The sequence below is a fragment of the Miscanthus floridulus genome, chromosome 4 (assembly GCF_019320115.1).
Source record: "Miscanthus floridulus cultivar M001 chromosome 4, ASM1932011v1, whole genome shotgun sequence".
NCBI classification, from domain to species: Eukaryota; Viridiplantae; Streptophyta; class Magnoliopsida; order Poales; family Poaceae; genus Miscanthus; species Miscanthus floridulus.
Window position 1 is genome coordinate 106,005,018 of NC_089583.1, and position 25,677 is coordinate 106,030,694.

Consider the following 25,677-nt stretch of genomic DNA (forward strand, 5'->3'; position numbering starts at 1 on the left):
TGAGAATAATTGTATATACCTCAGATATATATGAATATAAATCTAATATAATTACATGAAGCATACAAACACACCATGGTAGAGGAAAATTAATTAATGGCCCATTTATCCATAAATAATTAAAATACATATTTATTGATTACAATAAATAATTTCAAAGATAACAATTAGCAATAATTATACTTTACACAATATCTTTCGTAAAACCCTAGTTCAATTTTATCAAACATAAATTTACAAAAACAAAATTAATAAAAAAACCAAACCCTAGATCTAGATCACATACACATGAAACATCCATAAAAGTAACTAATGGTTCACTAAAATCAAGAAACATGGACCAAATAAGGGTATGATCTTGTTCCCCTCCCTAATTTACCCTAGTACATTTAAAAGTTGGGTCTAATTTGCTCATAAATAGAGAGAAAAACAAAACTCTAATTATTCACTAATCAACCATTAAAATTTCAAAAAAAAGTGTGGAATAGCATTTTCTTACCTTCTACAATCTCTCCACCAAAGGATTTGAGACCAAAACCTTCCCCCCTTAGTAGAGCAATTTTTGGGAGGTGCCCAAGCCCTCCCCAACTTTCTTTCACGGGTTGGAGTGAATGACCCGAGGAGGAAGAAGGTGTTGCTTCAGTTTTATATGGGGGTCATTTGTAGGGGCGGCTGATGATTGAGCCGCCCCTATAAATAGAAGCTATAAATATGGGCTATTTTTAGGGGCGGCTCAATCACCAGCCGCCTCTACAAATACTATTTCTAGAGGCGGCTGGTGATTGAGCCGTCCCCTAAAAATCATACTCCATTTGTAGGGGCGGCTCGTATCACCAGCCGCCCCTGCTGTTCCATTTGTAGGGGCGGCTGGTGTCTGGGCACCCGAGCACGCCACTATAGGGGCGGCTCCATCATCAGCCGCTCCTACAAAAAAATTGAACCGTTGCTACAAATCGTTTTCTACGTAGTGATGGTCGCCGTCGTCGTCCCCGTGTCCGTGCTCCTAGCCTGCTTCCTCGCGTGCTTCCTGTGGATCCGAAAGCGGAGGAGGAGAGGTAATCAAGTTACTTGTGCTTATTATTACAAGTACTTGAGTTGTTATTAGCTAGCATAATCAAAACTCCAAACTACTGTCGTCACTAACGGCGCGCGTGCATTGCTTAATGTGTCAGTGATCAAAATGTCAGGGAGGGTGAGCGTTCCCACCATGTCCATGGAGATGAAGCAGGTGCTCAAGCTCTGGTGGGTCGAGGAGAGCGACTCTGAGTTCTCCTATTTTTTTTTAATTTTAACACTTTTTTAAACCAATTTTAAATTTAACATAGTCGTTTTTTTAACTAACACTTTTGGCCACGCCTATTGTACTGGCGCGGTCAAATACCTGTGCCGCGCTATGCATGGTGGCGCGGCAGCGGGCTGACGTGGCAGGGCAGTGCCGCGCCACCGATCTTGGCGTGGTACTGTCGTGCCCTGATCCGTGGCGCGGCAGAGCCGAATAAAACCCCCGCGGCCAGTCCCGCTGCCCGAGCAGCAAGGCCGCCTGGTCGCCGTGCCCGCGTCTGCCCTGCGCCAGCCCACCCCCCGCATGGCCCTCCATTGCCGTCCTCCCTCCCTTCCCTTTCCATTCCCCGGCCGCCTCCCTCCCTCCTCGTCTTCGTTTAAGGTAATGACGCATATTTTATTTTCGTTTGAATGGTGGATATGATATTATGAATGAGAGTTAAGGTTAGAAGGAAAATTATGTTTGGGAATTATGGTCTACGGTTTAAAGGAAGATATTAGTTTGATTTTGTCAATGTTAAGGTTAATTATTTAGTTAGAAGTATGTTTACCATGTTTTTTTGTTGCTATAATTGTCGGTTATATTATTTTAGTTGCATTGCAAATGATTATATTTTACATTAATTTGCGTTGTTTTGATTGATGTTTAATTTAAACCGTTTTATTAGATGGAAGACATGTTTCGGGAGCAGTTATGGCGAAAACGAGGTCGTCCTAGAGAATTGTACCCCGACGAGTCTAGCAAAGATGCCCCTGTCCCTCCTGAACTTCCTGTCCCTAACTGTGACTGTGGTCGTCCGGCCGACGTGTTTCAATCGAGACATCCAAATACAACGGCTCGTTGCTTCTACACATGCAGCCATTTTAATGTAAGTAATTATTTCCTGTATATTTTTTTCTTCATTTGTATTACTAGGTTACTAATATTTTGTTGGAATTTTATTGTGTAGGCCCATGAGAGGTGCTTTTTTCAGTGGATCGACGGTGCAGATAAGTTTGACCCTAGGTACCTCCTTTTCAACGTTTGGTGGAGAGGACGACATCCACGAGAGCACTTTGAGCGGTGGGTTCTACCTCCCCCTAACCCCCTCCAATGACGGCTAAGGAGAAGCACTTAGCCACAGTTAGACGACTCGAGGAACCTCCTCTATGCCATTGTGGAGATCGAGCCGTGATAAACCCTGACAATATGTTGAAGTTTGTGTGTCCAAACAAGCATGAAGTAAGTGCAAAGTGTATGTGTTGAAATGTTGAGCTATGTGTCATGTACTAATATGACATTATTTAGGTGTATTCAATGGAGAAGTGTCATTTCAAGGAGTGGTTGTATGGTCCTAAGAACAAATAGCCCGAAGAACCTCCAAAAACAAAGCAAAAGAAGATAAAAGGTTAATTTACAAAGCACCGTCAGTCAAGTGCGAATATGGTGTTAAATCCAACTACGGTCTAGTCCATTCAGGAGCTTGGAATAGGCCATTATTGTGGCCATATGATTGTCTATGATGAGGTTAGGTTATTTTTGTGGTAACCTTGAAATCGTATTTTATTTCTTTTGCTAAGACATATATGATATAATTTATCGTTTGAACAGAGCATTAGGAAATGCAGGTGGAAATGTTATGATGGTCAAGATAAGTTCTTGGCTTGAAGGGGAAGCAAGTAATTGCATGAAAGAGGGGATATGGACCTGACTACGTCACCCTTTTCGTTAAACATCACAAAGACAAGATACGTGAGTTTGCTAGACAGCGCGGTATTTATAACCCGATCGACAGTTGGGCTTGTCAAATGGGGATCGGAGACACGAATGACATTAGAGGAGGAGAGGGCAGGGAAGGAGGTAAGGGAGGAGACAAGAGTACAGATGCAGGTCTTGAACGAGCATGTTGTTTCATTATATGCCAGTGAGTGCTTGTAAACCTTTTTTCATTGCCTGATTTTAAATATAATATAGTCGTGTTGCTAACTGATTGTATTTTATACATGAATGGATTGGATACAGCGAGGACCATGTTGCAGAGGTGGCTCATGTAGGGTACGAGGAAAAGAAGTTAGATGAGCACAGAAAGCGAGCTGGTCACACTGTTGAATCACCGATTGTGTTGTCTGATGAGGGGGACGAGGATGGGGACAACACTGCTAGACTCAGCGAGCTCATCGCTCTAGTAGAGGCAGGCTTGCAGGCGGAGGAGGCTGAGGACGACACTAGTAGACTGATCAAGCTCATCACTCTAGCAGAGGTGGGCTTGTAGGTAGAGGAGGATGATGACGCGTTCTTCACTCAGGCCGCAAAGGCCACAGATGAAGCGGAGGCCGCTTACTACAGGCGAAAAGGAAGATCAGGGCAATGCAGGTGAGCCTAGCCATAGCAACAGAGTTGTGGTTGAGGATTGGTACTCGAACGACGAGTTGCTTACTCAATATGTTTCTGACTGAGGGTTTTTGATTGCGCCGTCTGTTAGTTCCATGCTTTATTAATGATCAAAGTAGCTATGTAGTAGAAATTCCATTGCGTTGTCTTATATTCCATTTGAACTACTGATGTATTGTATCCATGTATCATGTACTCGGATTACCTATGATCGATCTTAAGTGATCACATCTGTCTATATCATGCGTTCAAAATTTCTAAAACGAATGTAATCGGGTGAAATTATCTCGAATACAACGCCTTAGCCCACTGGTTCTACCGCGCCATAGCCCAGGTTCTATCCGCGCTAGAGTCCACGGTGCTGTTAGTGACGCGCCACGGCCAGGCAACATCCAGCTTCAATTGAGTTATTGTCGGTGTTGTACAAGTGCTGCCACGATCGTGCGCAAGTTGAAACTGAACATGAAGCAAATAAATAGACGATAAGTTGCCACATAACATTTTCATTGGTTTATGAGTCTGTAAGTTTTCGATAACAATATTCGTTCGACATAAGTTCGACATAATGAACTAAGTCCCAGGAATGTAAGGATCCCTCGAACGCCTCTTGGAAACCTCGTCGTCCGGTGGAAGAAGGGGGTCGTCGTACTCCACCTCAAGAAGGGGGTACAGCTGGTGCGGCATGGGAGAGGCCATCCTGTTACAAATTGATAAACAAAGGGTTTGAGTATTCAAATTAATAATATTAGATTAACATTATGTAGCATTGCAAAATTTGAACTACTTGTTATGCAATACGAACACAATATGAAATCACCTGTTGCCCTCGTCTTCTATGTCGGCTAGCCTTGTGACTAGATTGTTTGCAAACGGAGCAAAGATTCCTGCCACGGGTCTCATTGAAGTCTCCCCTATTGTACATGTCTTTGCCGTACCCTCTCATAGCGTCCATGTCCCCCTTGAGTCGCTTCTTTTTCCTCCTACCCTTCCCTACCTTTATTAAATCTAGATGCGGCACGTAGTCATAACCATTATAAGGTGGCCACTGTGTCAGGTCAAGATATGGCTCGAAGCTCATCTCCCAAATACTAACGGTGTTCGAACGGAGATACAAGGGTGACATATATGGTAGATCCTCATAGTTGTACCCGCGAACCCTGCAGGTCGTGATCATATAAGAGCAAGGGGCATGCATGATCTGAGGGATGTTGCAACTGCACTCTACCTTTTCAAGATCAACTCGGTAGTTTCGTCCACCATAACGTTCGCTGCCCAAGCTTGTGCCACCCTTGCCCCGTACACTAAAGATATGGCGGTGGGGTCCATATGGCTCGATGGTGTGCTGCTTGGCCAATTCCTTGACCTCTTTCAAATGTTCAGCTCCGGCCTTTCCAAAACGCCCCTGCTCAGCTATATTCCTCTACGCAAGTTTCCACCTCTTCACAAAATATTCGTTGCACTTATGAATACACGGTTGAAGGACTCTGAGGAGTTAGTGGTCATGATGCCATACCTAAAACCCCCCTCGTTATATGCTAACGCCCACTGAGCCTTCTGTTCCATCTGTGCCTCTAACCAGACCTTTCCCGCTGCATTTACTATCTTGTCTAGCTCTCTCTTTGTCTCATTGAACTAGTGCTCTATATATACACAACATAGAGCCTTTACCTTGTCACATACCTCCTGCTTCCGCTGACGCTGCCAAAAATTAACGGCAAAGTGTCTCATACACCATCTATGTACTAGAGGCGGGAACCCATCTATATGCTCAGCTACAGTATTAAGAAGCCCTGCGTGACGGTCCGAGATCAAACATATAGTGCGAGTTGGGCCAAGCACTTGCACACGTAGAAGCCGCATGAACCATGACCATGATTCATTGTTCTCTCCCTCTGCCAAAGCAAAAGCCATGGGTACTATCTGGTCCTCGGGATCAATAGCAACAACCATCATTGAGGTGCCCCTGTACTTTCCTGTTAGGAAAGTTCCATCAACAAGTACGACTGGCCGACAAAACTGGAATGCATGTTCCATTTACGCGAACGACCATAACATACGATAGAGGACATGCCTCAATGGGTCCCAAAAAAACATCCCTTCGGTGTCCACAAACCATTTCAAGCCAGGGTTGTAGTAATGCATTGCACATAAGATGTGGGGTACCCTGTTGTATGCTTCCTCCCAAGTACCCCATCGAATCGCCTGAGCAATAGGCTTAGCATGCCAAGCCTTTTCGTACATCACATCGTACTTAATGAATCCTAGATATGGACTGTTGTAAAGAAGACACCGAGATGTCGTTATTGTCATCAACGAGCCCAAATATACGACGGGCAAGGTAACGTGCAGTGAGTTGCTAATGATTTTCCTTTCCCCTATTGTCTAGGCAAGTGTGGCGTTCGACAACTTTAGTTATCCTCCACTTGCCATCACTCTATCTCTTTCGTGCATTTAACCTCCATATACAACCGTTTTTGCATATCACTGTGGTACCTCAACTCCTGGTCCGAATGAGTGATGGTGTATGGCCTATGGTGGTACACAAGCATAGTCCTGAAGGAAGAGTTTTATCTCTGACATTATGTTGAATATCATCCCCTTCCTAAGGGTTTCTTTCTCATGGTTGTACAATAAATTCCTACACATCTGGAGACCGGTGTCACAAACTGTCATATCCATCATGCTGACATCCCTATAGTTCGGAACGCCCCTGAAAGGTACGTTCTTAGACCTTAGTTGCTCAAGCTCAGTCGTTGTGTAAGGTGGTGGTGGAACATACTTCTGCGCTTCGCTAATTCTGGCCCATGAATCATAGGGGGTATCATCTACAGCCAAGTCTGTGACTAGTCTACCCTGAGCCTGGACACCATGCAAAACCTCAGTTGGTACTGGTAATGGCATAGTATGAACCGGTACTGGCATGGCATCAGCTGGTGTTGGCATATCATCTGTACCTCCTTGGTCATCATTAGAATCGTCTAAATCACTGCTAACTACATCACCGATTCTGTCCTCCTCCTCCTGCTCCTCCTCTTCCCATTCGAAATCATTCACATCGAAGTCATTTCTTATACAACCTACTACGGTTGAATGAAACTGCTCCTGCATCAACTGACCGTCCAAATTCATGTTATCCTGAGTTGCTTCCCCTTCGACCCCTAATTCTTGGTCATTGCCTCCAAAACCATCAATGGACGGGCCGTCCTAAACACCCTATATACTATACCCATTCTTCACCACCACCTCAGCCATGGGCACATTGAAATCTTGAAGAACCCTAGTGTAGCGGGACTAGTGAGCAGGGTCGCGTAAGGGCATGAGGACATATGTGCCATAGTTTTCCCAGTATCAAATCTCCCATTCAGTGTGAAATCACCGTCAAACTTTGCATTCAAACGGACACAAAGGTCATTGAAGCTAGGAGGTTCATCAAACCATTCCAATTCTTCTTCCATATCCTCAAACATACCATCTTCTCTCCTAACACTTTCTCCATACAAAACTCTAACACAACAATCCATCTGCAAAAGTAATGTCCATAGTAATATTAATACATATTCTAACTATATCTATACTAACTAATCTAATATTAACATCTATACAAGGCAAACTACAACGACTAATTAGACTAAATCCAATGTATAACTAGACTCAATAACTGTACTAACTAAACTACCTAACTTTACTACCTATACTAACTTACTATATTACCTATACTAACTAAACTAACTATCTTTACTAACTATACTAACTATACTTTCATAATTTTACTAACTTTATTAACTATACTAACTATATCAGGGGAGTACCTCGCTGCAGCGCGCTAGATCGGGCCAGGAGGCGCGGGCGCAGGCCTCGGCAGGCAGCCACTGTGCATGGCCGGAGGGGGTGGCGCACCGGCGTGCGGGCACGGTGGCCGTGCCGTGCTCGACGGCGGGCTGGCTGGCGCGGGCGGACGCGGGTGTGGTGGCCAGGCGGCCTTGCTGCGCTGCTCGGGCAACGGCGGCTGCTCGACCACTAGCGAACACGGGACGCGGCAGGGATTTTATTCGGCTCTGCCGCGCCACAGATCAGGGCGTGGCAGTGCCACGTCAAGATCGGTGGCACGACAGACCCCTTGCCACGTCACCGGTCAGCAATTTCGGTCGCAGCCACACCGGCTCGCTGCCGCGGCATAGGCATTTGGCCATGCCAGGGCAATAGGTGCGGCTAAAAGTGTTAGTTTTAAAAAAATGACCGTATTAGAATTAAAATTAGTTTCGAAAAGTGTTAAAATTAAAAAAAAATCTTCTCCATTTTCGACTTCGACCAGATCGCCGACGCCACCGACAACTTCTCCGACGACCACAAGCTAGGCCAGGGTGGCTTCGAACCCATGTACAAGGTACTTGGAGTACTGTCAGAAATGTCTAGTTTATCATCTCATCATGCAGAATGACAATCAATCAATTGGCATACTCATGCATCTTTTGTGCGACGTATACATGCATTGTGTCCGTATGCATCATCATCATTATATCATCCAGGGTGAGCTGCCCGGCGACCTAGAGATCGCGATCAAGCGGCTATTGTCGAAGTCGGTGCAGGGTCTGATGGAGTTCAAGACGGAGATCCAGCTGATCGCCAAGCTGCAGCACACCAACCTGGTGCGCCTGCTGGGGTGCTGCATGCACGCCGATGAGAAGATGCTCGTCTACGAGTATATGCACAACAAGAGCCTCGACTTCTTCATCTTCGGTAAGGCAACTCATCTCCTCGATAATTAACGCTCTACTTACTGCTCGATCCATTCCGTTCGTTTCTGTCAGTATTTATTAGCTAGTTTGCTGATCGATGTACGTAATGCTACCACCGGCTTATGCGTGCAGACAGCGAGAAAGGGAAGGCCTTGACCTGGGAGCGGCGGTTCTGGATCATCGACGGCGTCGCGTAGGGCTTGCTCTACTTGCACAAGCACTCACGGCTGCGGGTCATCCACCGGGACCTCAAGGCCAGCAACGTCCTCCTGGACCGCGACATGAACCCCAAGATCTCCGACTTCGGCATGGCCAGGATCTTCTGCTCCAACGTCACCGAGGCCAACACCACCAGGGTCGTCGGCACGCAGTGAGTTCTCTACTGACCATTTGCAGTAGCAGCAGCAGGCTGCTGAATAATCACTACTGGCCACTGATCAAATTTAGGAATGGTCTTTAATTAATTTGTTCGTCCTGCTCATTTAGTGGCTACATCGCTCCGGAATACGCTTCCGAGGGTCTCTTCTCCATCAAATCCGACGTTTTCAGCTTCGGGGTTCTCCATCTTCGACTTCGACCAGATCGCCGACGCCACCGACAACTTCTCCGACGACCACAAGCTCGGCCAGGGCGGCTTCGGACCCGTCTACAAGGTACTGGGAGTACTATATAGTACTATACTGTCAGAAATCCCCTGTTTGCCTGTTTCTCATCTCATCATGCAGACCATCCAGCAATCGATTGGCACGCATACTCATCTTTTGTGCCACGTACTTACATTGTCATTGTCTGTGCATCATCATCCAGGGTGAGCTGCCGGGCGGCCTGGAGATCGCCATCAAGCGGCTGTCGTCGGTGTCGGTGCAGGGTCTGATGGAGTTCAAGACGGAGATCCAGCTGATCGCCAAGCTGCAGCACACCAACCTGGTGCGCCTGCAGGGGTGCTGCGTGCAGGCCGACGAGAAGATGCTCGTCTACGAGTACATGCACAACAAGAGCCTCGACTTCTTCATCTTCGACGGCGACAAAGGGAAGGCCCTGACCTGGGAGCAGCGGTTCCGGATCATCGACGGCGTCGCGCAGGGCTTGCTCTACCTGCACAAGCACTCGCGGCTGCGGGTCATCCACCGGGACCTCAAGGCCAGCAACATCCTCCTGGACCGCGACATGAACCCCAAGATCTCCGACTTCGGCATGGCCAGGATCTTCTGCTCCAACGTCACCGAGGCAAGCACCACAAGGGTCATTGGCACGCAGTGAGTTCTAACTGTTAGTATCGAGGTGTACCTTTCTGTGTAACCGTGGATCCGGGTAAGGCTCCTCGCCTTAGCGTAGTTGGGCCGCAGCAACATAGACGCCAAGTTCGCCCTAGATGCCGCCTTGTGGACGCCGGTGCTTGGCACGGTGGTAAGGAGGAGAGGTGGCGATCCAGTGGACCGGTGGAGACCCTGCAGAGGCGACGGCGGTGTGGTGGGGCATCCCGTTGCTGGCAGCACACTGTAGATCGGATTAGGGTTTCTATCGGTGGGATCATTGCGGCTCAAACCAACCTCGTGACTCGAGCCGTGATCCCCAACTATCTTTATATGTGTTGTGCGACAGGGGGCCACAAACCTATTAGGGTTGGGCGCCCTCGAGGGTTGGGCGCCCCCGATCAGGGCACAGAGGCAAGGGCCCAATAGGCTGTTGGGCCTATTGGTGAAGATCAACTAACATTCTCCCCCTTGGTCTCATTCTATCTTTCAATTTCATATCATTTACTTTTGTTCATTCCATTACAGATTAGCGCATAGAGCATGTCTCATCGTCACGGTCCATTGCCGATAGATTTAACAGCTACAACACACTACTCTATTCTGAAATAGATACTTATCTTTGGGCCTTCTTTTGTCTAGGAATTTTAGCCTTTTCCTTAAACCCATGCTAGCTACATGTTCTTTGAACACCATGTTCTCTGAACACGTTGGATGGTAAGCCTTTTGTAAGCGGATCTGCGAGCATCTTTTCTGTACTTATATGCTCAAGACTTATGACTTGATACCGGACTTTATCTATCACAACATAATACTCTATGTCAATGTGTTTGGCAGCACCACTTGACTTATGTTGTGAGCATACTGTACTGCCAGATTATAATCGCAGTATAACTTAAGTGGTCTATAGATATCGTCAACCACCTTTAAACCGGGTATAAACTTCTTTAGTCAGTTCACCTACCCCGTTGCCTCATATTACGCTACAAACTGTCATACATTGTGGACGATGTAGTGATGGTTTGCATTTGAGCTTTTTCATAAAATAGCTTCCCTTTTCGAGAGTGAATACTATCCCGTCGTGGATTTTCTATCATCTCTCGTATAATCAGAATCTGAATTTCCTACTATGTGGAGTGAATCAGATCTTCTATACGTCACCATGAGGCCTTTCATTCCTTGCAAACAATTCAAGACTTTCTTTACTAATTTTATTGTTCTATTCCAAAATTACTCTAGAATCTGCCAAGTAACCCAGTAACAAATGCTAAGTCAGGGTGCGTACATACTTAAGCATATTGTAAGCTTCCGATAGCTGAAGCATATGGAACCACTTTCATTTGATTGAGCTCATATTGGTTCCTAGGGCATTGAAAATCCCCATATTTGTTACCCTTGACTATAGGAGCAGGTGAGGGACTATATTTGTGCATACTGAATTTCTTTAAGATTCTTTCTATGTATGTCTTTTGTGATAGTCCTAATACCTCTTTTTTTCTATCTCGGTGAATCTCGATCCCTAGAACGAACGAGACTTCACCAAAATCTTTCATATCAAGTTTTGAGGACAAAACTTCTTTGTCTCCTGTAGTAGACTGACATCACTACTAGCAAGTAAGATATCATCCACATACAGGACAAGGAAGATAAACTTCCCATTCTTAAACTTTGCATAGACACAATTGTCCTCTACATTCTCTTTAAAACCCAAAATCCTTTATTGTCTGATCAAACTTCAAGTACCACTGTCTTGAAGCTTGTTTTAATCCATAAATGAATTTCTTTAGGCGGCATGCCATTCGTCCTTTTCCTTCCATGACAAAATCTTTCGGTTGTGCCACGTAAACATTTTCCTCTAAGTTTCCATTGAGAAATATCGTCTTTACATTCATCTGATGTAATTCTAAATCGTAATGTGCCATTAATGCCATTATGATTCTGAAGGAAACTTTATATGAGACTGGAGAAAAGGTCTTATTATAATCAATTCCTTCTCTTTGCATAAAGCCTTTTGCCACAAGTCGTGCTTTATATCTCTCTATATTCCCTTGAGAGTCAAGTTTTTGTTCTGTCGACCCATTTACAACCTACTATTTTGGCTCCTTTAGAAATTATTTCAAAGTCCCAAACTTTATTGGCATTCATTGATTTCATTTCATCTTCCATGGCCTCAAGCCACTTTGATGAATGATCACTTCTCATGGCTTCTTCAAATGAGGTGGGATCATCCTCCATTTGAAATTTCTCAGTGTTGTACACTTCATAATCAGTAGGAATAGCTGATTTTCTAACTCTTTGAGACCTTCTAGGGGCCTTTACATTTGGCACATCTTCTGTTTGAGGCTTGTTGTTTCTCCCCTCATGTGTGGCAATAGGTTCTATAGTATCTTGAAGAACATGTTCCTCATTGTCATTCATTGTTGCCACAGGTGGGATAACAACAAGGTGCGGGCACCATAGTATCTTGCACTGTCGGTGCAGCGACAGCAGGTAGTGAGAAAATTAGGCCCATGAATCATTGAAGTGGGCGCATGCACCCGCTTCTCTTTAATGTCAATTTCTCGAGCTACCATGCTCCCCCTCATCAATTCATCCTCTAGGAAGACAGTGTGTCTCGTTTCCATAAACTTTGTATGTCTCTTTAGACAGTAGAAACGAAAAACTTTTGACTTTTCTGGGTAGCCAATGAAATGACAACTTACTGTTTTAGGGATCTAGCTTCCCAATGTTTAGGTTAAATCCTTTAGCCTCAGCAGGGCTCCCCCGCACACATAAGTCTTTAGTGAGGGTACACTTCCTATCCACAACTCATATGGCATTTTCGGCATCGACTTTCTTGATACTCTATTGAGAATATGAATGGCGGTTTTAAATGCCTCCATCCACAGGCTCAACTGTAAGGTGGAGTAACTTATTATACTGCCCATCATATCCATCAGGGTACGATTGATTCTTTTAGCTACTCTATTCTGCTGAGATTCTCCTGGTGTAGAATACTAGGCTACTATGTCATTCTTTTAGGGTATGTCGACCGTAGTACTCCCCCACGGTCAGATCTGACTATCTTAATCTTTAATATCTTAAATTTATCCAATGCTTCTGTTCTTTCTTTGATTGGATAAATGTAGCCATAATGGGAGTAATCATTTGTGAATGTTATGAACGAATCATAACCATCCACACTCTTTACAGAAAAATGACCACGGATGTCTGTGTGAATAATCTATAAAATTCATGCTGCTTCATTTGTCTTCTTTCTTTACATACTTTCCTTTTATGCATTCTGAGAGCTCTAATGGAGGAAGAATATTATTCTTAACTAGTCTTTCTATTCTCCTCCTCGAAATATGGCCTAAACAACAGTGCCATAATTTCGATGACTGCATCGTGAGCTCTCTTATGCCATCATTATCAGAGTAACACTCTGCCACCAGCTGTTTTATCAGCTAGGTAGCATATGTCTTTGAAGAGCCAGTGAACTGACTCTTTATTCTATCGAGGTACTCGGTGACCGTATCACACTCTGTGATTGAGCCCACAATTATAGACTCAATCCTATTCTTTATCACAGCTAAATATTTTTTGTTGGCAGTGACACACTTCCTATGCTCAAGGGTATATTATATCTTTCAGGATTCAAAATTCCCTCTCTTTAGTTGTCCAAACGGCATCAATCTCGTTTGTCTCCCTCACCGGTGCCACAGACTCAGTGGAACATGGTGAGATGACTACCCAGTTCACCTTAGACAATATGAAAACCAGGATAAACCTTTTCTTAACATAAAAATAATACCATTTGCATGCCTTGATTCCAACGTTGGTCAAAATCGAAACATACAACTGTTCGTATACACTAATTCTACATCACCGTTGGGCAGAAATATAATTAATGCATAAATCATTAACTTTTATAACTATTCTTATACACTAATTCTACATCACCATTAGGCAGAAGTAAAATTAATGCATAAATCTTTAAAATTATGATATTGTTATTAACAACGTTGATCAGAAAATAACAACATCATAATCATGTCAAATCTCTTTTTCTTCAATTAAATACCATATTAGTTCAAAATAACTGGAGAATAAATAATTTCTTTAGCAGCGGAAAATAATTCAATTCAATGAATTTTTCCCACAGGACAAATCTCTTTTCTATTTTCTTTAAGCCATTAATCAATTTTTAGGAAATAAACATTTACTAGAAAAAGGAAAAGCATGGAAAAATTCATTATCTATTTTTCAGAAGCTTTTCTGGTTCATATCTACTTTCTGGAAAAATAACACGTTGGTGTAATCCCACCAGAAATTTTAAACCATTGAAATTCATCAAAATTCATTCAAATCAGCTTCTGAAATTAAATAAAACCTTTCTATACTCTTCTATTCATTTTGGCCCGGTCTGTAGGAACAGTAATCGGCCGATCAACAATAGTGTATGGCCTAGCCTGCTACAGCAGCCCACGCTCGCACGCTGCCCGCACCCTAGGCCGCAACCTGGGCCTGGGCCAGCAAAGCGGCCTCCCGCTCGCACCCGCCTAGGGCTGAAAGCCAGCCCGACGAAATCTCGATGTCGGATCGAATCGGACGGCCGAGCGGCCGTTTGGGCCGGTCAAAAACAGCGTCGCGGCCGGTGCCCAGGAAAACCCTAGTTCATTCGCCCCTTTGCTCTCTCTCTTCGCCGCTCTCTCTTCGCGTCTCTTGTCTTCCTTTCTCTCTCAACCGCAACCAGCAGCAACCAAGAGCGAGCGAAGGCAGTGGAGCGAGGCAGCTATGGCGCCGTCGCCGGCCCCCTCGCCGGCGCACGTGCTCCCCAACGGGTGAGCACGCCGTCGTCGAGCTGCCTAGGTCGCGGCGCCCCCTTGTCCAAGCCCGGCGAGCAGCTGCCCCCCGGCTCGGCCATTCTTCTCCCGCGCCGGCGAAGGGCCATCCCGACGCACGGCGAGGTAGGTTCGTTCCCCCTTTCCCCTTCTCCGATCTGGATCTGCTTTTCTCTTATCCGAACCAGTGTTGGGGATTAGGGTTTAGCTCTAGGGTTAGGGTTTCATTTCTGATTCGATTCGACCGATTCGGTTTTCTCTTCTTTTGATTTCTTTTCTTTTCGGAGTTCATCCGAATCGGGATCTAGGGTTAGGGTTCGGTTGAACCCTATTCGTGTTTTCTTTTGGTTTGATTCGAGATCACCGATTCGGGTTTTCTTTTGGTTTGATTCGAGATCTACGAGATTATCCCCTTCCCCTCTTCCCCTTCTTTTCTTTTGAATCTGCTTCTTTCTACGGATTCAACCGATTGGGGTACTAGGGTTAGGGTTTCGGGATTTGCACTTTTCTTTTGATTTCTTTTGTTTTTGGAGTTCATCCGAATCGCTTCCCTTCCCCTTCTTCATGCGAGTTAGGGTTAGGGTTCGGTTGAACCTTTTCTTTTGATTTCTTTTCACGGTTTTGATTCCGATTGGGATGAGGATAGGCTAGTTCATCCGAATCGGGTTCACTGTTGTTCTTTCCCTTCACCCAGTTAGGGTTAGGGTTGGGGAACCACTGTTCTTCTTTCCTTCTACTCCTTTTCTCAGATCCGAACTGGATCTGTTCTGTTCTTGCCATGCACCGGTAAGAACGGCGGTGCGGCATCTTTTTCCCACGTGGTGGCGGTGGTGACCGGGGTTCCAGAGACGTCCGCCACCCCCGGTCCCTTTTCTCTTTGCTTTTACCCGGTTAGGGTCAGGGTTACACACTGGCAAACTTGCTCTGGTACCATTGTTAGTATCGAGGTGTATCTTTCTGTGTAACCGTGGATCCGGGTAAGGCTCCTCGCCTTAGCGTAATTGGGCCGCAGCAACGTAGACGCCAAGTTCTCCCTAGATGCCGCCTCGCGGACGCCGGTGCTCGGCACGGTGGTGAGGAGGCGAGGTGGTGATCCAGTGGACCGGTGGAGACCCTGCAGAGGCAACGGCGGTGTGGTGGGGCATCCCGTCGCTGGCAGCACACTGTAGATCGGATTAGGGTTTCTATCGGTGGGATCATTGTGGCTCAGACCAACCTCGTGACTCAAGCCGTGATCCCCACCTATTTTTATATGTGTTGTGTGACAGGGGCCCACCAACCTATTAGGGTTGGGCGCCCCCGATCAGAGCGCAGAGGCAAGGGCTCAATAGACCGTTGGACCTATTGGTGGAGATCAACTAACACGGACTACTACTGAGTACGTGCTAGCAAGGTCTTTGTTTCAAGTCTCGCTAGCTCATATATAGCTTGTTTGTTCCTTGTGATCGATCAGTGGCTACATCGCTCCCGAATACGCTTCCGAGGGTCTCTTCTCCATCAAATCCGACGTTTTCAGCTTCCGGGTCTTGCTCCTCGAGATCATAAGCGGGAAGAGGACCGCCGGCTTCTACCAGTACGGCAAATTCTTCAATCTCACAGGATATGTAAGTACGGTTCAGCAGCTTACGATCGACCTTCAATGCATGAGAATTCAGAGTTGACCGATTAGACTGACAGAGCACTTGAATGAACATACAATACAGGCGTACCAGCTGTGGCAGGACGGGAAATGGCACGAGCTGGTGGACCCGGCGCTGGGCGACGACCTGCCGTTGAGCGAGGTGACGAGGTGCGTGCAGGTGGCGCTGCTGTGCGTGCAGGACAGCGCCGACGACCGGCCCAACATGTCGGAGGTGGTGGCCATGCTGGGGAGCGAGGGGGTCACCATGCCGGAGCCCCGCCAGCCGGCATACTACAACGTCCGGATCACCAGCCTCGCCGTGTTGTCCGACTCGTTCGGCGAGTCCTCCTGCAGGATCACCAGCATCACCCTCACGGATCACGAGGAAGGCAGGTAGCTAGCTAGTGGCGGACTGGCGGCTACTGTAGGTCGGTAACTGTACAGGACAGGATGGTCGTCATATGATCAGAATACAGAGACACGGAAAGAGACAGAAAGGATCAGGATAGGTTAACATGGTGCAAGATATGCCCATGCCCATGAACGAACGCTTTTAGTTTCTTCTTGATTAGCTCCAGCAATTTTTGGTCCATATAGTTGACTTCACTGGTCTGCTGATCTGTAAACTTCTGGTATATTTGTATGTGAGCACTTTAGTATGCGAGCGACTGTAGTTGTACACATATGTATGTGCTTACGGTGTTATATATTTTAGTATGGAACTACTAGTAATATTCTGAACAAGGCGACCTGCTCTAGTCAGGCACCACTTGCTTTACAGTTACAGGTCGCTGTGGAGTTCTGGTCGTATCACTCCGGCCGCACACTGATCAGGTTGGGGAGAGCGAACAGCGGGAGCTTATCGATCTCGGCATCTCGCTTGCCGCCGTCACCCTGCAGGACTCCAGGATACGGAGCGCAGGTCCTGCAGTGGTTTCAGGTGGTGGAGGCCCGAGTTGGACACCCGGGAGTTGGACACTTTCAACGACACCAGCGTGGTCAGGCCTGTCAACAGATGCAACTATTGAAACGAGAATAATGTCCTGATAAATGCACATGGAGAGAACAACGAAATTGTACCCGAGATCAGCTCTAGGGTTTTGTCCGTGAGGTTTCCATTTTGAGATAGGTTGAGTAACGTCAGGGCTTTCAAAGTCCCTGATGTTCTTCACACCGGCATCTGTAATCAACCCACCGCAGACCTCCAGGGACTGAAGATTCTTGAAAACTGAAACAGCGGTGCAATGTTTAAAATGCAGTGAGATTCCTTGTTTACAAATGGAAAGAAATCCACTGACATAAATAAGGCAATGCTCCTACATCAAGGTAGTATGCACCAAGAGAAGCTGCTGCATTTTTTTTAGAGCTAACATGGTAGTCTTCTTGGATAGGATAGTCTTTTGAGTATGCATACTTACATCTGAAGCAGTTCATGCCAGAATCAACTATGAGAGCTCCAAATAGGTCAAGGTGTGTCAATCCAGTGAGTTAAGTACTACAGTTAATAAGTATAGCTTTGGCACTTAATAAACTACCGGCCCCGGCCGATGCCTATTAGTATAGACAAGGTGCACCTAGTTTTTGTGCCACTCTCACACGACACCAGCAGCGCGATCCCCCAGCGTGTCCTCTCTCGGCACCTAGCTAGCTACCATGCTTGTCCTCTTGCTCCTCCTCCTCCTCGCCGTGGCCTCTTCTCCGGCGACGGCGTCGGGCGACGGCGGCGCTGCCGTTCCAGTGGGGACTACCGTCTTGTCCTCCTTCTGCAGCCCCACCAACTCGAGCGTCCTGCAGACGTACCAGCCCAACAGCACGTTCGCGGCCAACCTACAGAAGCTCGTCGCCGAGCTCCCGAGGAACGCCTCGGCGTCGGGCTTCTCGGCGGGGAGGTTCGGCGCCGCGGGCCCTGGCGCGGCGTACGGGATCGTGCTCTGCCGCGGCGACTACCTCGGCCAGCAGTGCGTGGACTGCCTCGCCGAGGGGTTCGTGCAGGCGGCCAGCAGGTGCCCCAGCAGCGTGGACGCGACCATGTACTACGACCAGTGCCAGCTCCGGTTCTCCGACCAGGACTTCCTCGCCGGAGCCGGAGCGGGCGCCGCCAACATGCCGGAGAGCGCCGCCTCGAACATGAACAAGGTGTCCGCCGGGAACACCGCCGCGTTCGACGCCCTGGTCACGCGGCTCGTGGACGCGGTGTCCGACGCCGCCAGCAACAGGAGCGCCCGCTACGCCACGGGCCAGGCCGGGTTCCCGCCGGAGAACATGAACGTGTACGCGCTCGTGCAGTGCACGCAGGATCTGACGACGGGGCAGTGCCGGGAGTGTCTGACCGGCCTCAGAGACCAGATGGCCAGTTTGTTCGCCGGGAAAGTGGGTGGGAGGATTCTCGGCGTGCGCTGCCACATCAGGTACGAGAAGGATGTCTTCTTCGCGCAGACCCAAGATATGCTGACGCTCACGCCGCTGCTAGGTTCGACCAAAGGTTAGTCCCAGTTCATGATTTTTTTTGTCCTCTCATTAATTTTGTAGAAAACTAGAATCCCGTTTTACAAATTCGATGCAAAATTCACACTGAGGAATTCATTCATAGTTCTCACTCTCTCTCACCTTAATCAGTAGAATTATATTAGTGTGTTTTGTTTTCCCCTAAATAGTTAGTCTTGGGAGTGCCCATAGGGACGACGACGTGATGATAAATAATTTTATTACTGGGTCGTCACAACTGTTTGATTGCTAAAATGCATGCCATATATCACCTTTCCATACCCATTCTTGTTAACTAGATGTAGTAGCTGATTTTATTGAATAACTTCAGCCTTTCCCCTGGCATTCCATGGTTTATTTGCATCCCATATTTTATTATTTCTACTCAACCATTCCAGAAAAATTTGATGTTCTAGGATTCAGAAACTATGTTAGAAAACTTGGCGTTTTATATAGTTCTTGGACAATAGATTGAGCCCATATCCGTTTGAGATTGCGGTCTACATACCTCCAAGCATTCATTTTAATGAGGGGCATAATCCTTAATTAGCATGATTCACTTTCAATAAATAGAGGTACATGAGTAATTTCGAGCACAATCTATCTATCCTCAAATTTCTAGAACACCAACTTTTGGTGTTTGGTGTTTGGGACGACTGAAGTATATATACATATTTTTATATGTTTGAAGACTTATTTTTCGAACTTGCTATATATGTGATTCGAAAGTTTCAGACTACCAATTTATCCCTGGGATTTACTAACTAATCTGCACATTGGGAATGGGACTATGTAAAAGTACCCGTCTTTTTTTGTTCCTAAACCAAATCATGTCCCAATTCTATTTTTGCATGTTTTGGTTCCGAATAAGCTACCTCAAATGTTGATAAATCTTCACAAGTCACCGGATGAAAATTTCATTTGAATAATCGACAACTAGGATAATGGAGTTTGGCATAGGTTTTTTTCTGATACATTTAAAATAAAATAAAATTTTAGTTGGGTGATCTAGTCCTCTACTAGTCTATATTAACAACAATAACAACAACAACAACAACAATAACTTGATAAAAGACACACAGAGCAAAAATAGATACTCATTCAGAAGGTATAATCGATATTTTTACAATGCTGCAGTGGTTTTTTAAAGCTAGAAGTTACGAGATACATGGTTAGTTAAGGAAACTTCCAAGCAGGCTGTGAGATATAGTAACTAGAGAAGTGGCAACAAAACAAGTCTAGTTTTTCAATGCATGGTCTAGCTACATATTCAGATAATGTTAGTCAAAACCCAAGATCCCAACAAGGAAAAATATGCTGTACAAAACTTGCTTACGAATGCTACAACTTTTGTAGCTGTGGGCTGTAGCTTACACATATGTGCATCTATGTAAATGAAAAATACACACTCCACAGCTTTGGGCCCCTGTAGAACCGAGAGAGCACGTCAGCCTGCTAGCTAAGGAAAATGCTCGGGCAGCGAATGATATGATTCGCCGTGCGCCAGGAACAGGACCGGAGCGTGACTTTTATCGATCGGTCCGGCCGGCTTGGCTTGGTGTGTGCCGAGCGAGGTCTTTTGTTGATGTTTTTTGCGTTTCGAATCCGCGACCAAGTCAGCTGATCCACACACATTTCCCCCAATCCAAACTCCTTTATTACTCGTGTTTCGGGATTACGAAAAAGGATACTACATAGGTAAGGGCCCTCCGATCGCTGTGGACAAATGTTAATAATCTGCTGCCAAGCTCACCATGTGAAGGAATCAACCAACAGAGATAGTGGTAGAAAAATTGGTGATCTCATCCGTCCCCATCTGGACCATCATGTGTGACGGTGACTTTGGTTTTGACTGGATAGGCGGCCGCTGGCACGAGTAGCACGAGTAGCACGCAGCACTAACTAGCTTGCTAGCTGCCGATAGGCCCCTGCTAGTAGACTCTCCCCACCCACGGCGACCTGCTACTCTCCGGGCCTCGGTTTCCCTTCCGGTCTCTCCGGTCATCCTTGGTGGCTCTGGGGGTCTGGCCGGTAGCGAGAGATGCACACGGGCCTGCCTGACCTCCAGAGTCCAGACAGCAGGCTTGAGGACTGACGTTCCGTTCCGTTCCATCGTGCGATCGAATTTGGTAGATCCCTCAAACCTCATGCTATGGCAACCCCGTGGGCCATGGTGTTGGCATATGCCTCATCACGTACTCACCAGAATCCGTCGCTGCCCATCAGCATGTTCGCGAATCTGTCTTATTATAAGTCAGGGTTTATCAGTCAATGAACAATATTTTTTTCTCACACCAAATTAGTCAACAGTACTTTCAATCATGGCTTATAAGCCAAACCAGCCCAAACGAACAGGGCCCATACCATTCTTCTTCCCTTCTCACTGCGGTGCAGTGCAGACTATGCGCACGGCGTGCGTGACTAAACTTTCCTCATCAGCACATCAAATGTTTGATACTAATTAGGAGCAGTAAATATACACTAATTTCATAAGTCATGACTAATTCTAGAGACGAATCTATTAATTCTAATTAGTTCATGATTAGTGAATGTGGTGCTACAGTAAACATATGCTAATCATGGCTTGATTAGGCTTAATAAATTCGTCACGGCTAGCTTATGCAATTAGTTTTAAATTTATCTCATGTTTAGTCCTCCTAACCGACACAAAACATTAGATGTGACAGAGACTAAACTTTAGCCCCTATCTTAGGGCCACTTTGGTAGAGCAATACATGAGCCTACCTTAGGTTCACTTAGGTTGAGCTTTACTTCCTGATTCCCCCCAAAAAATGATTCTCATGGGAGAACAAGGTGGTGAGAATCAATTCTGAAGGGAAGCAATAGGATTCCGTGAAAAAGCATGGTTTTTTCTGCTACACGTCTCCTATAATAAAAAAAACGAGAATCGCTCCTTTGGATTCCTATGTGAAGCTCGGTGATTTTGCCCGTTTGGTAGGGCTCCACGCTGAAGTAGAGCGTGAAGGTGGAGCTGGGAGCGGTGCCAAAGGGCCCTGATGCCAAATAGCTTCGGAACAGTAACAGATCGTGCAGATATTCACATCTGCCTAGTGCTAGCTCCATAGTCGACCTTGACTTGGGAGATCGGGGCCGTTGCAAAGGCATGGCCTGCTGGTGCTGCCCAACCATGCATGCCAAATTGCCAATTCCACTTCCATGCTGTTGCTTTCAAGAGAGATTGAGACACTATACAACGTGTTCAATGTTAACATAGAACAGATCGATGCTTCAGATGTTAACACCACTGTAGCGCGCCTAACTACTTCTACTGCAGTGCCTAATTTTCTTGCACCACCTTATATCAATCATGCTGATGCTGCCTGCTGCTTACTGCGCTAATTAACCCCCCGCGCCATGTGTTCATCATCGTCAGGTAGCAGCACGACGCTATGGATGGTCGCCGTCGTCGTCCCCGTGTCCGTGCTCCTGGCCTGCTTCCTCGCATGCTTCCTGTGGATCCGAAAGCGGAGGAGGAGAGGTAATCAAGTTACTTGTGCTTATTATTACAAGTACTTGAGTTGTTATTAGCTAGCGTAATCAAAACTCCAAACTACTGTCGTCACTAACGGCGCGCGTGCATTGCTTAATGTGTCAGTGATCGAAATGTCAGGGAGGGTGAGCGTGCCCACCATGTCCATGGAGATGGAGCAGGTCGCCGACTCCGAGTTCTCCATCTTCGACTTCGACCAGATCGCCGACGCCACCGGCAACTTCTCCGACGACCACAAGCTAGGCCAGGGCGGCTTCGGACCCGTGTACAAGGTACTAGGAGTACTGTCAGAAATGTCCTGTTTCTTATTTCATCATGCAGAATGACCATCAATCAATTGGCATACTCATGCATCTTTTGTGCCACGTATACATGCATTGTGTCCGTATTCATCATCATCATTATATCATCCAGGGTGAGCTGCCCGGCGGCCTGGAGATCGCGATCAAGCGGCTGTCGTCGGTGTCGGTGCAGGGTCTGATGGAGTTCAAGACGGAGATCCAGCTGATCGCCAAGCTGCAGCACACCAACCTGGTGCGCCTGCTGGGGTGCTGCGTGCAGGCCGACGAGAAGATGCTCGTCTACGAGTATATGCACAACAAGAGCCTCGACTTCTTCATCTTCGGTAGGCAACTCGTCTCCTCGATAATTAACGCTCTACTTACTGCTCGATCCATTCCGTTCGTTTCTGTCAGTATTTATTAGCTTGTTTGCTGATCGATGTACGTAATGCTACCACCGGCTTGTGCGTGCAGACAGCGAGAAAGGGAAGGCCCTGACCTGGGAGCGGCGGTTCCGGATCATCGACGGCGTCGCGCAGGGCTTGCTCTACCTGCACAAGCACTCGCGGCTGCGGGTCATCCACCGGGACCTCAAGGCCAGCAACATCCTCCTGGACCGCGACATGAACCCCAAGATCTCCGACTTCGGCATGGCCAGGATCTTCTGCTCCAACGTCACCGAGGCCAACACCACCAGGGTCGTCGGCACGCAGTGAGTTCTCTACTGACCATTTGCAGTAGCAGCAGCAGGCTGCTGAATAATCACTACTGGCCACTGATCAAATTTAGGAATGGTCTTTAATTAATTTGTTCGTCCTGCTCATTTAGTGGCTACATCGCTCCGGAATACGCTTCCGAGGGTCTCTTCTCCATCAAATCCGACGTTTTCAGCTTCGGGGTCTTGCTCCTCGAGATGATAAGCGGGAAGAGGACCGCCGGCTTCTACCAGTACGGCAAGTTCTTCAATCTCACAGGATATGTAAGTACGGCTATCCAGATTACCTGCAATGCGTGAAATTCAGAGTTGCGCGATTAGCCTGACAGAGCACTTACAATACAGGCGTACCAGCTGTGGCAGGACGGGAAATGGCACGAGCTGGTGGACCCGGCGCTGGGCGACGACCTGCCGTTGAGCGAGGTGACGAGGTGCGTGCAGGTGGCGCTGCTGTGCGTGCAGGACAGCGCCGACGACCGGCCCAACATGTCGGAGGTGGTGGCCATGCTGGGGAGCGAGGGGGTCACCATGCCGGAGCCCCGCCAGCCGGCATACTACAACGTCCGGATCACCAGCCTCGCCGTGTCGTCCGACTCGTTCGGCGAGTCCTCCTGCAGGATCACCAGCATCACCCTCACGGATCACGAGGAAGGCAGGTAGCTAGCTAGTGGCGGCTACTGTAGGTCGGTAACCGTACAGGACAGGATGGTCGTCATATGATCAGAATACAGAGACACGGAAAGAGAGACAGAAAGGATCAGGACAGGTTAACATGGTGCAAGATATGCCCATGCCCATGAACGAACGCTTTTAGTTTCTTCTAGATTAGCTCCAGCAATTTTTGGTCCATATAGTTGACTTCACTGGCCGTCTGCTGATCTGTAAACTTCTGTATATTTGTATGTGCGCACTTTAATATGCGAGCGACTGTAGTTGTACACATGTATGTGCTTACGGTTTTATATATTTTAGTATGGAACTACTAGTAATATTCTGAACAAGGCGACCTGCTCTAGTCAGGCACCACTTGCTTTACAGTTACAGGTCGCTGTGGAGTTCTGGTCGTATCACTCCGGCCGCACACTGATCAGGTTGGGGAGAGCGAACAGCGGGAGCTTATCGATCTCGGCATCTCGCTTGCCGCCGTCACCCTGCAGGACTTCAGGATACGGAGCGCAGGTCCTGCAGTGGTTTCAGGTGGTGGAGGCCCGAGTTGGACACCCGGGAGTTGGACACTTTCAACGACACCAGCGTGGTCAGGCCTGTCAACAGATGCAACTATTGAAACGAGAACAATGTCCTGATAAATGCACATGGAGAGAACAACGAAATTGTACCCGAGTCCCAAGATCAGCTCTAGGGTTTTGTCCGTGAGGTTTCCATTTTGAGATGGGTTGAGTAACGTCAGGGCTTTCAAAGTCCTTGATGTTCTTCACACCGGCATCTGTAATCAACCCACCGCAGACCTCCAGGCCTAGTTATTAGGATCGGACCGGACCAGCGGTTCAATCGCTAAAAGACCGAACCAGAGCCTAGATCGGTCCGATTCACTTAAAAGACTGTTTGTGCAATCGAACCATTAAAAACCAATTGAACCGGCCGATTTTTTACAGAACCGGTGAACCGTCCATTTCCATACGAACCGGCGAGTTTTTGAGTTTTTTCAAAATTACCCCTCTGTGCACACCGGACGACCTTATCTAGTTAGGGGTATTATTGGAAATTGGCTCCAAATGCCTCTTTAGGGTTGTTTTGCCCTGGGAGTGGCCGAGTGGGAGGGAAAAATTGCTTTTTCGTGTTCTAGGCGGCAGCGCGGCGCTTTCTACTCCGTGCAGCGTCTAACAGGCGGCAGCAAGAGCATCAGCAAGCAGCTACGGGCGAGTCGGCGTGCGGCTGGCGGCAGGAAACGGGTGGTCGCAGTGGCCGCGGCGGGCAACGGGCCGGCCGCGGCGGGTCGAGCTCACGTCGTCCGCAACCGGCAGCGGCGTGCGGCTGCAGCCTTGCTGTCTGCTACTCTGCTCTAGGCTACACCGCTCCAGGTCTCCAGGCGCTTCCCTGCTGTTTTCCAGTTCCAGACGACCATGCCTGAACTTCGCGACATGGCTAATGGTGAGCCTGGGTTAAGATTAAATTAGGCATCTATGATTTGTCAATGTGAAGATTCATAAATATATGAAGCTCGTGTTCGTGTTAGAGTATATTAGTTATTAGTAGGGATGAAAGTAGTAACAGATGAGCTGCATTTCTTATCAGTTATCATGCACTTTTGTTTTGAATCTAAAAACTTGTGCAATTAAATTTGTGTTGTTTATTTATCATCTGTCAATTATTATATATATATATATATATATATATATATATATATATATATATATATATATATATATATATATATATATATATATATATATATATAGGGAGAGGCTATTCAGCAGCCGGCTACAAAATAAGTTATTCTGTAGCCACCTCTATTTACCATAATTTTATATACTAATTTACCATAATGTCAATACATATTTACGATAGTTGGGTTACTATAACACATGGGAATATTTACCATAACGTTATAGTAAACTACTTAGTAAGGAGTTACTGTAAATC

At 46.8% G+C, this 25,677-nt stretch overlaps 2 protein-coding genes across 4 annotated transcripts; both read left to right on the forward strand.

The window, feature by feature from the left end:
- The first annotated feature begins 970 nt into the window (after positions 1 to 970).
- LOC136552469 (receptor-like serine/threonine-protein kinase SD1-6) lies at positions 971 to 16,482 on the forward strand. Its single transcript, XM_066544039.1, has 6 exons — positions 971 to 1,055; positions 1,188 to 1,266; positions 8,945 to 9,041; positions 9,196 to 9,644; positions 15,918 to 16,068; positions 16,168 to 16,482. Exons 1-6 carry the CDS (start codon positions 971 to 973, stop codon positions 16,480 to 16,482), a joined length of 1,176 nt encoding a protein of 391 aa, XP_066400136.1.
- A 1,221-nt stretch (positions 16,483 to 17,703) lies between these two features.
- LOC136552472 (cysteine-rich receptor-like protein kinase 25) lies at positions 17,704 to 23,873 on the forward strand. 3 transcript variants are annotated; one of them, XM_066544042.1, is made up of 7 exons: positions 17,704 to 18,567; positions 21,964 to 22,068; positions 22,186 to 22,352; positions 22,495 to 22,705; positions 22,836 to 23,073; positions 23,190 to 23,340; positions 23,422 to 23,873. In XM_066544042.1, the coding sequence occupies exons 1-7, from the start codon at positions 17,739 to 17,741 to the stop codon at positions 23,734 to 23,736; spliced, it is 2,016 nt and encodes a 671-aa protein (XP_066400139.1). In that variant the 5' UTR covers positions 17,704 to 17,738; the 3' UTR covers positions 23,737 to 23,873. The 3 variants fall into 3 exon arrangements, with proteins under 3 accessions (XP_066400139.1, XP_066400137.1, XP_066400138.1); XM_066544040.1 differs by having other exon boundaries at positions 17,739 to 18,567; positions 22,201 to 22,352; XM_066544041.1 differs by lacking the exon at positions 21,964 to 22,068 and having other exon boundaries at positions 17,739 to 18,567; positions 22,201 to 22,352.
- Positions 23,874 to 25,677: the final 1,804 nt, after the last annotated feature.

Excerpts from the sequence above, each read along its gene's own strand:
- LOC136552469 (XM_066544039.1), top strand. The coding sequence starts at position 971 with ATGGTCGCCGTCGTCGTCCCCGTGTCCGTGCTCCTAGCCTGCTTCCTC. Across the intron at positions 1,267-8,944 it reads GTCGAGGAGAGCGACTCTGA|GTTCTCCATCTTCGACTTCG; the intron begins GTTCTCCTATTT and ends TTCAGCTTCGGG. Across the intron at positions 9,645-15,917 it reads ACAAGGGTCATTGGCACGCA|TGGCTACATCGCTCCCGAAT; the intron begins GTGAGTTCTAAC and ends GTGATCGATCAG.
- LOC136552472 (XM_066544042.1), top strand. The coding sequence starts at position 17,739 with ATGCTTGTCCTCTTGCTCCTCCTCCTCCTCGCCGTGGCCTCTTCTCCG. Across the intron at positions 22,069-22,185 it reads CCGAAAGCGGAGGAGGAGAG|TGATCGAAATGTCAGGGAGG; the intron begins GTAATCAAGTTA and ends TTAATGTGTCAG. Across the intron at positions 22,353-22,494 it reads GCTTCGGACCCGTGTACAAG|GGTGAGCTGCCCGGCGGCCT; the intron begins GTACTAGGAGTA and ends TATATCATCCAG.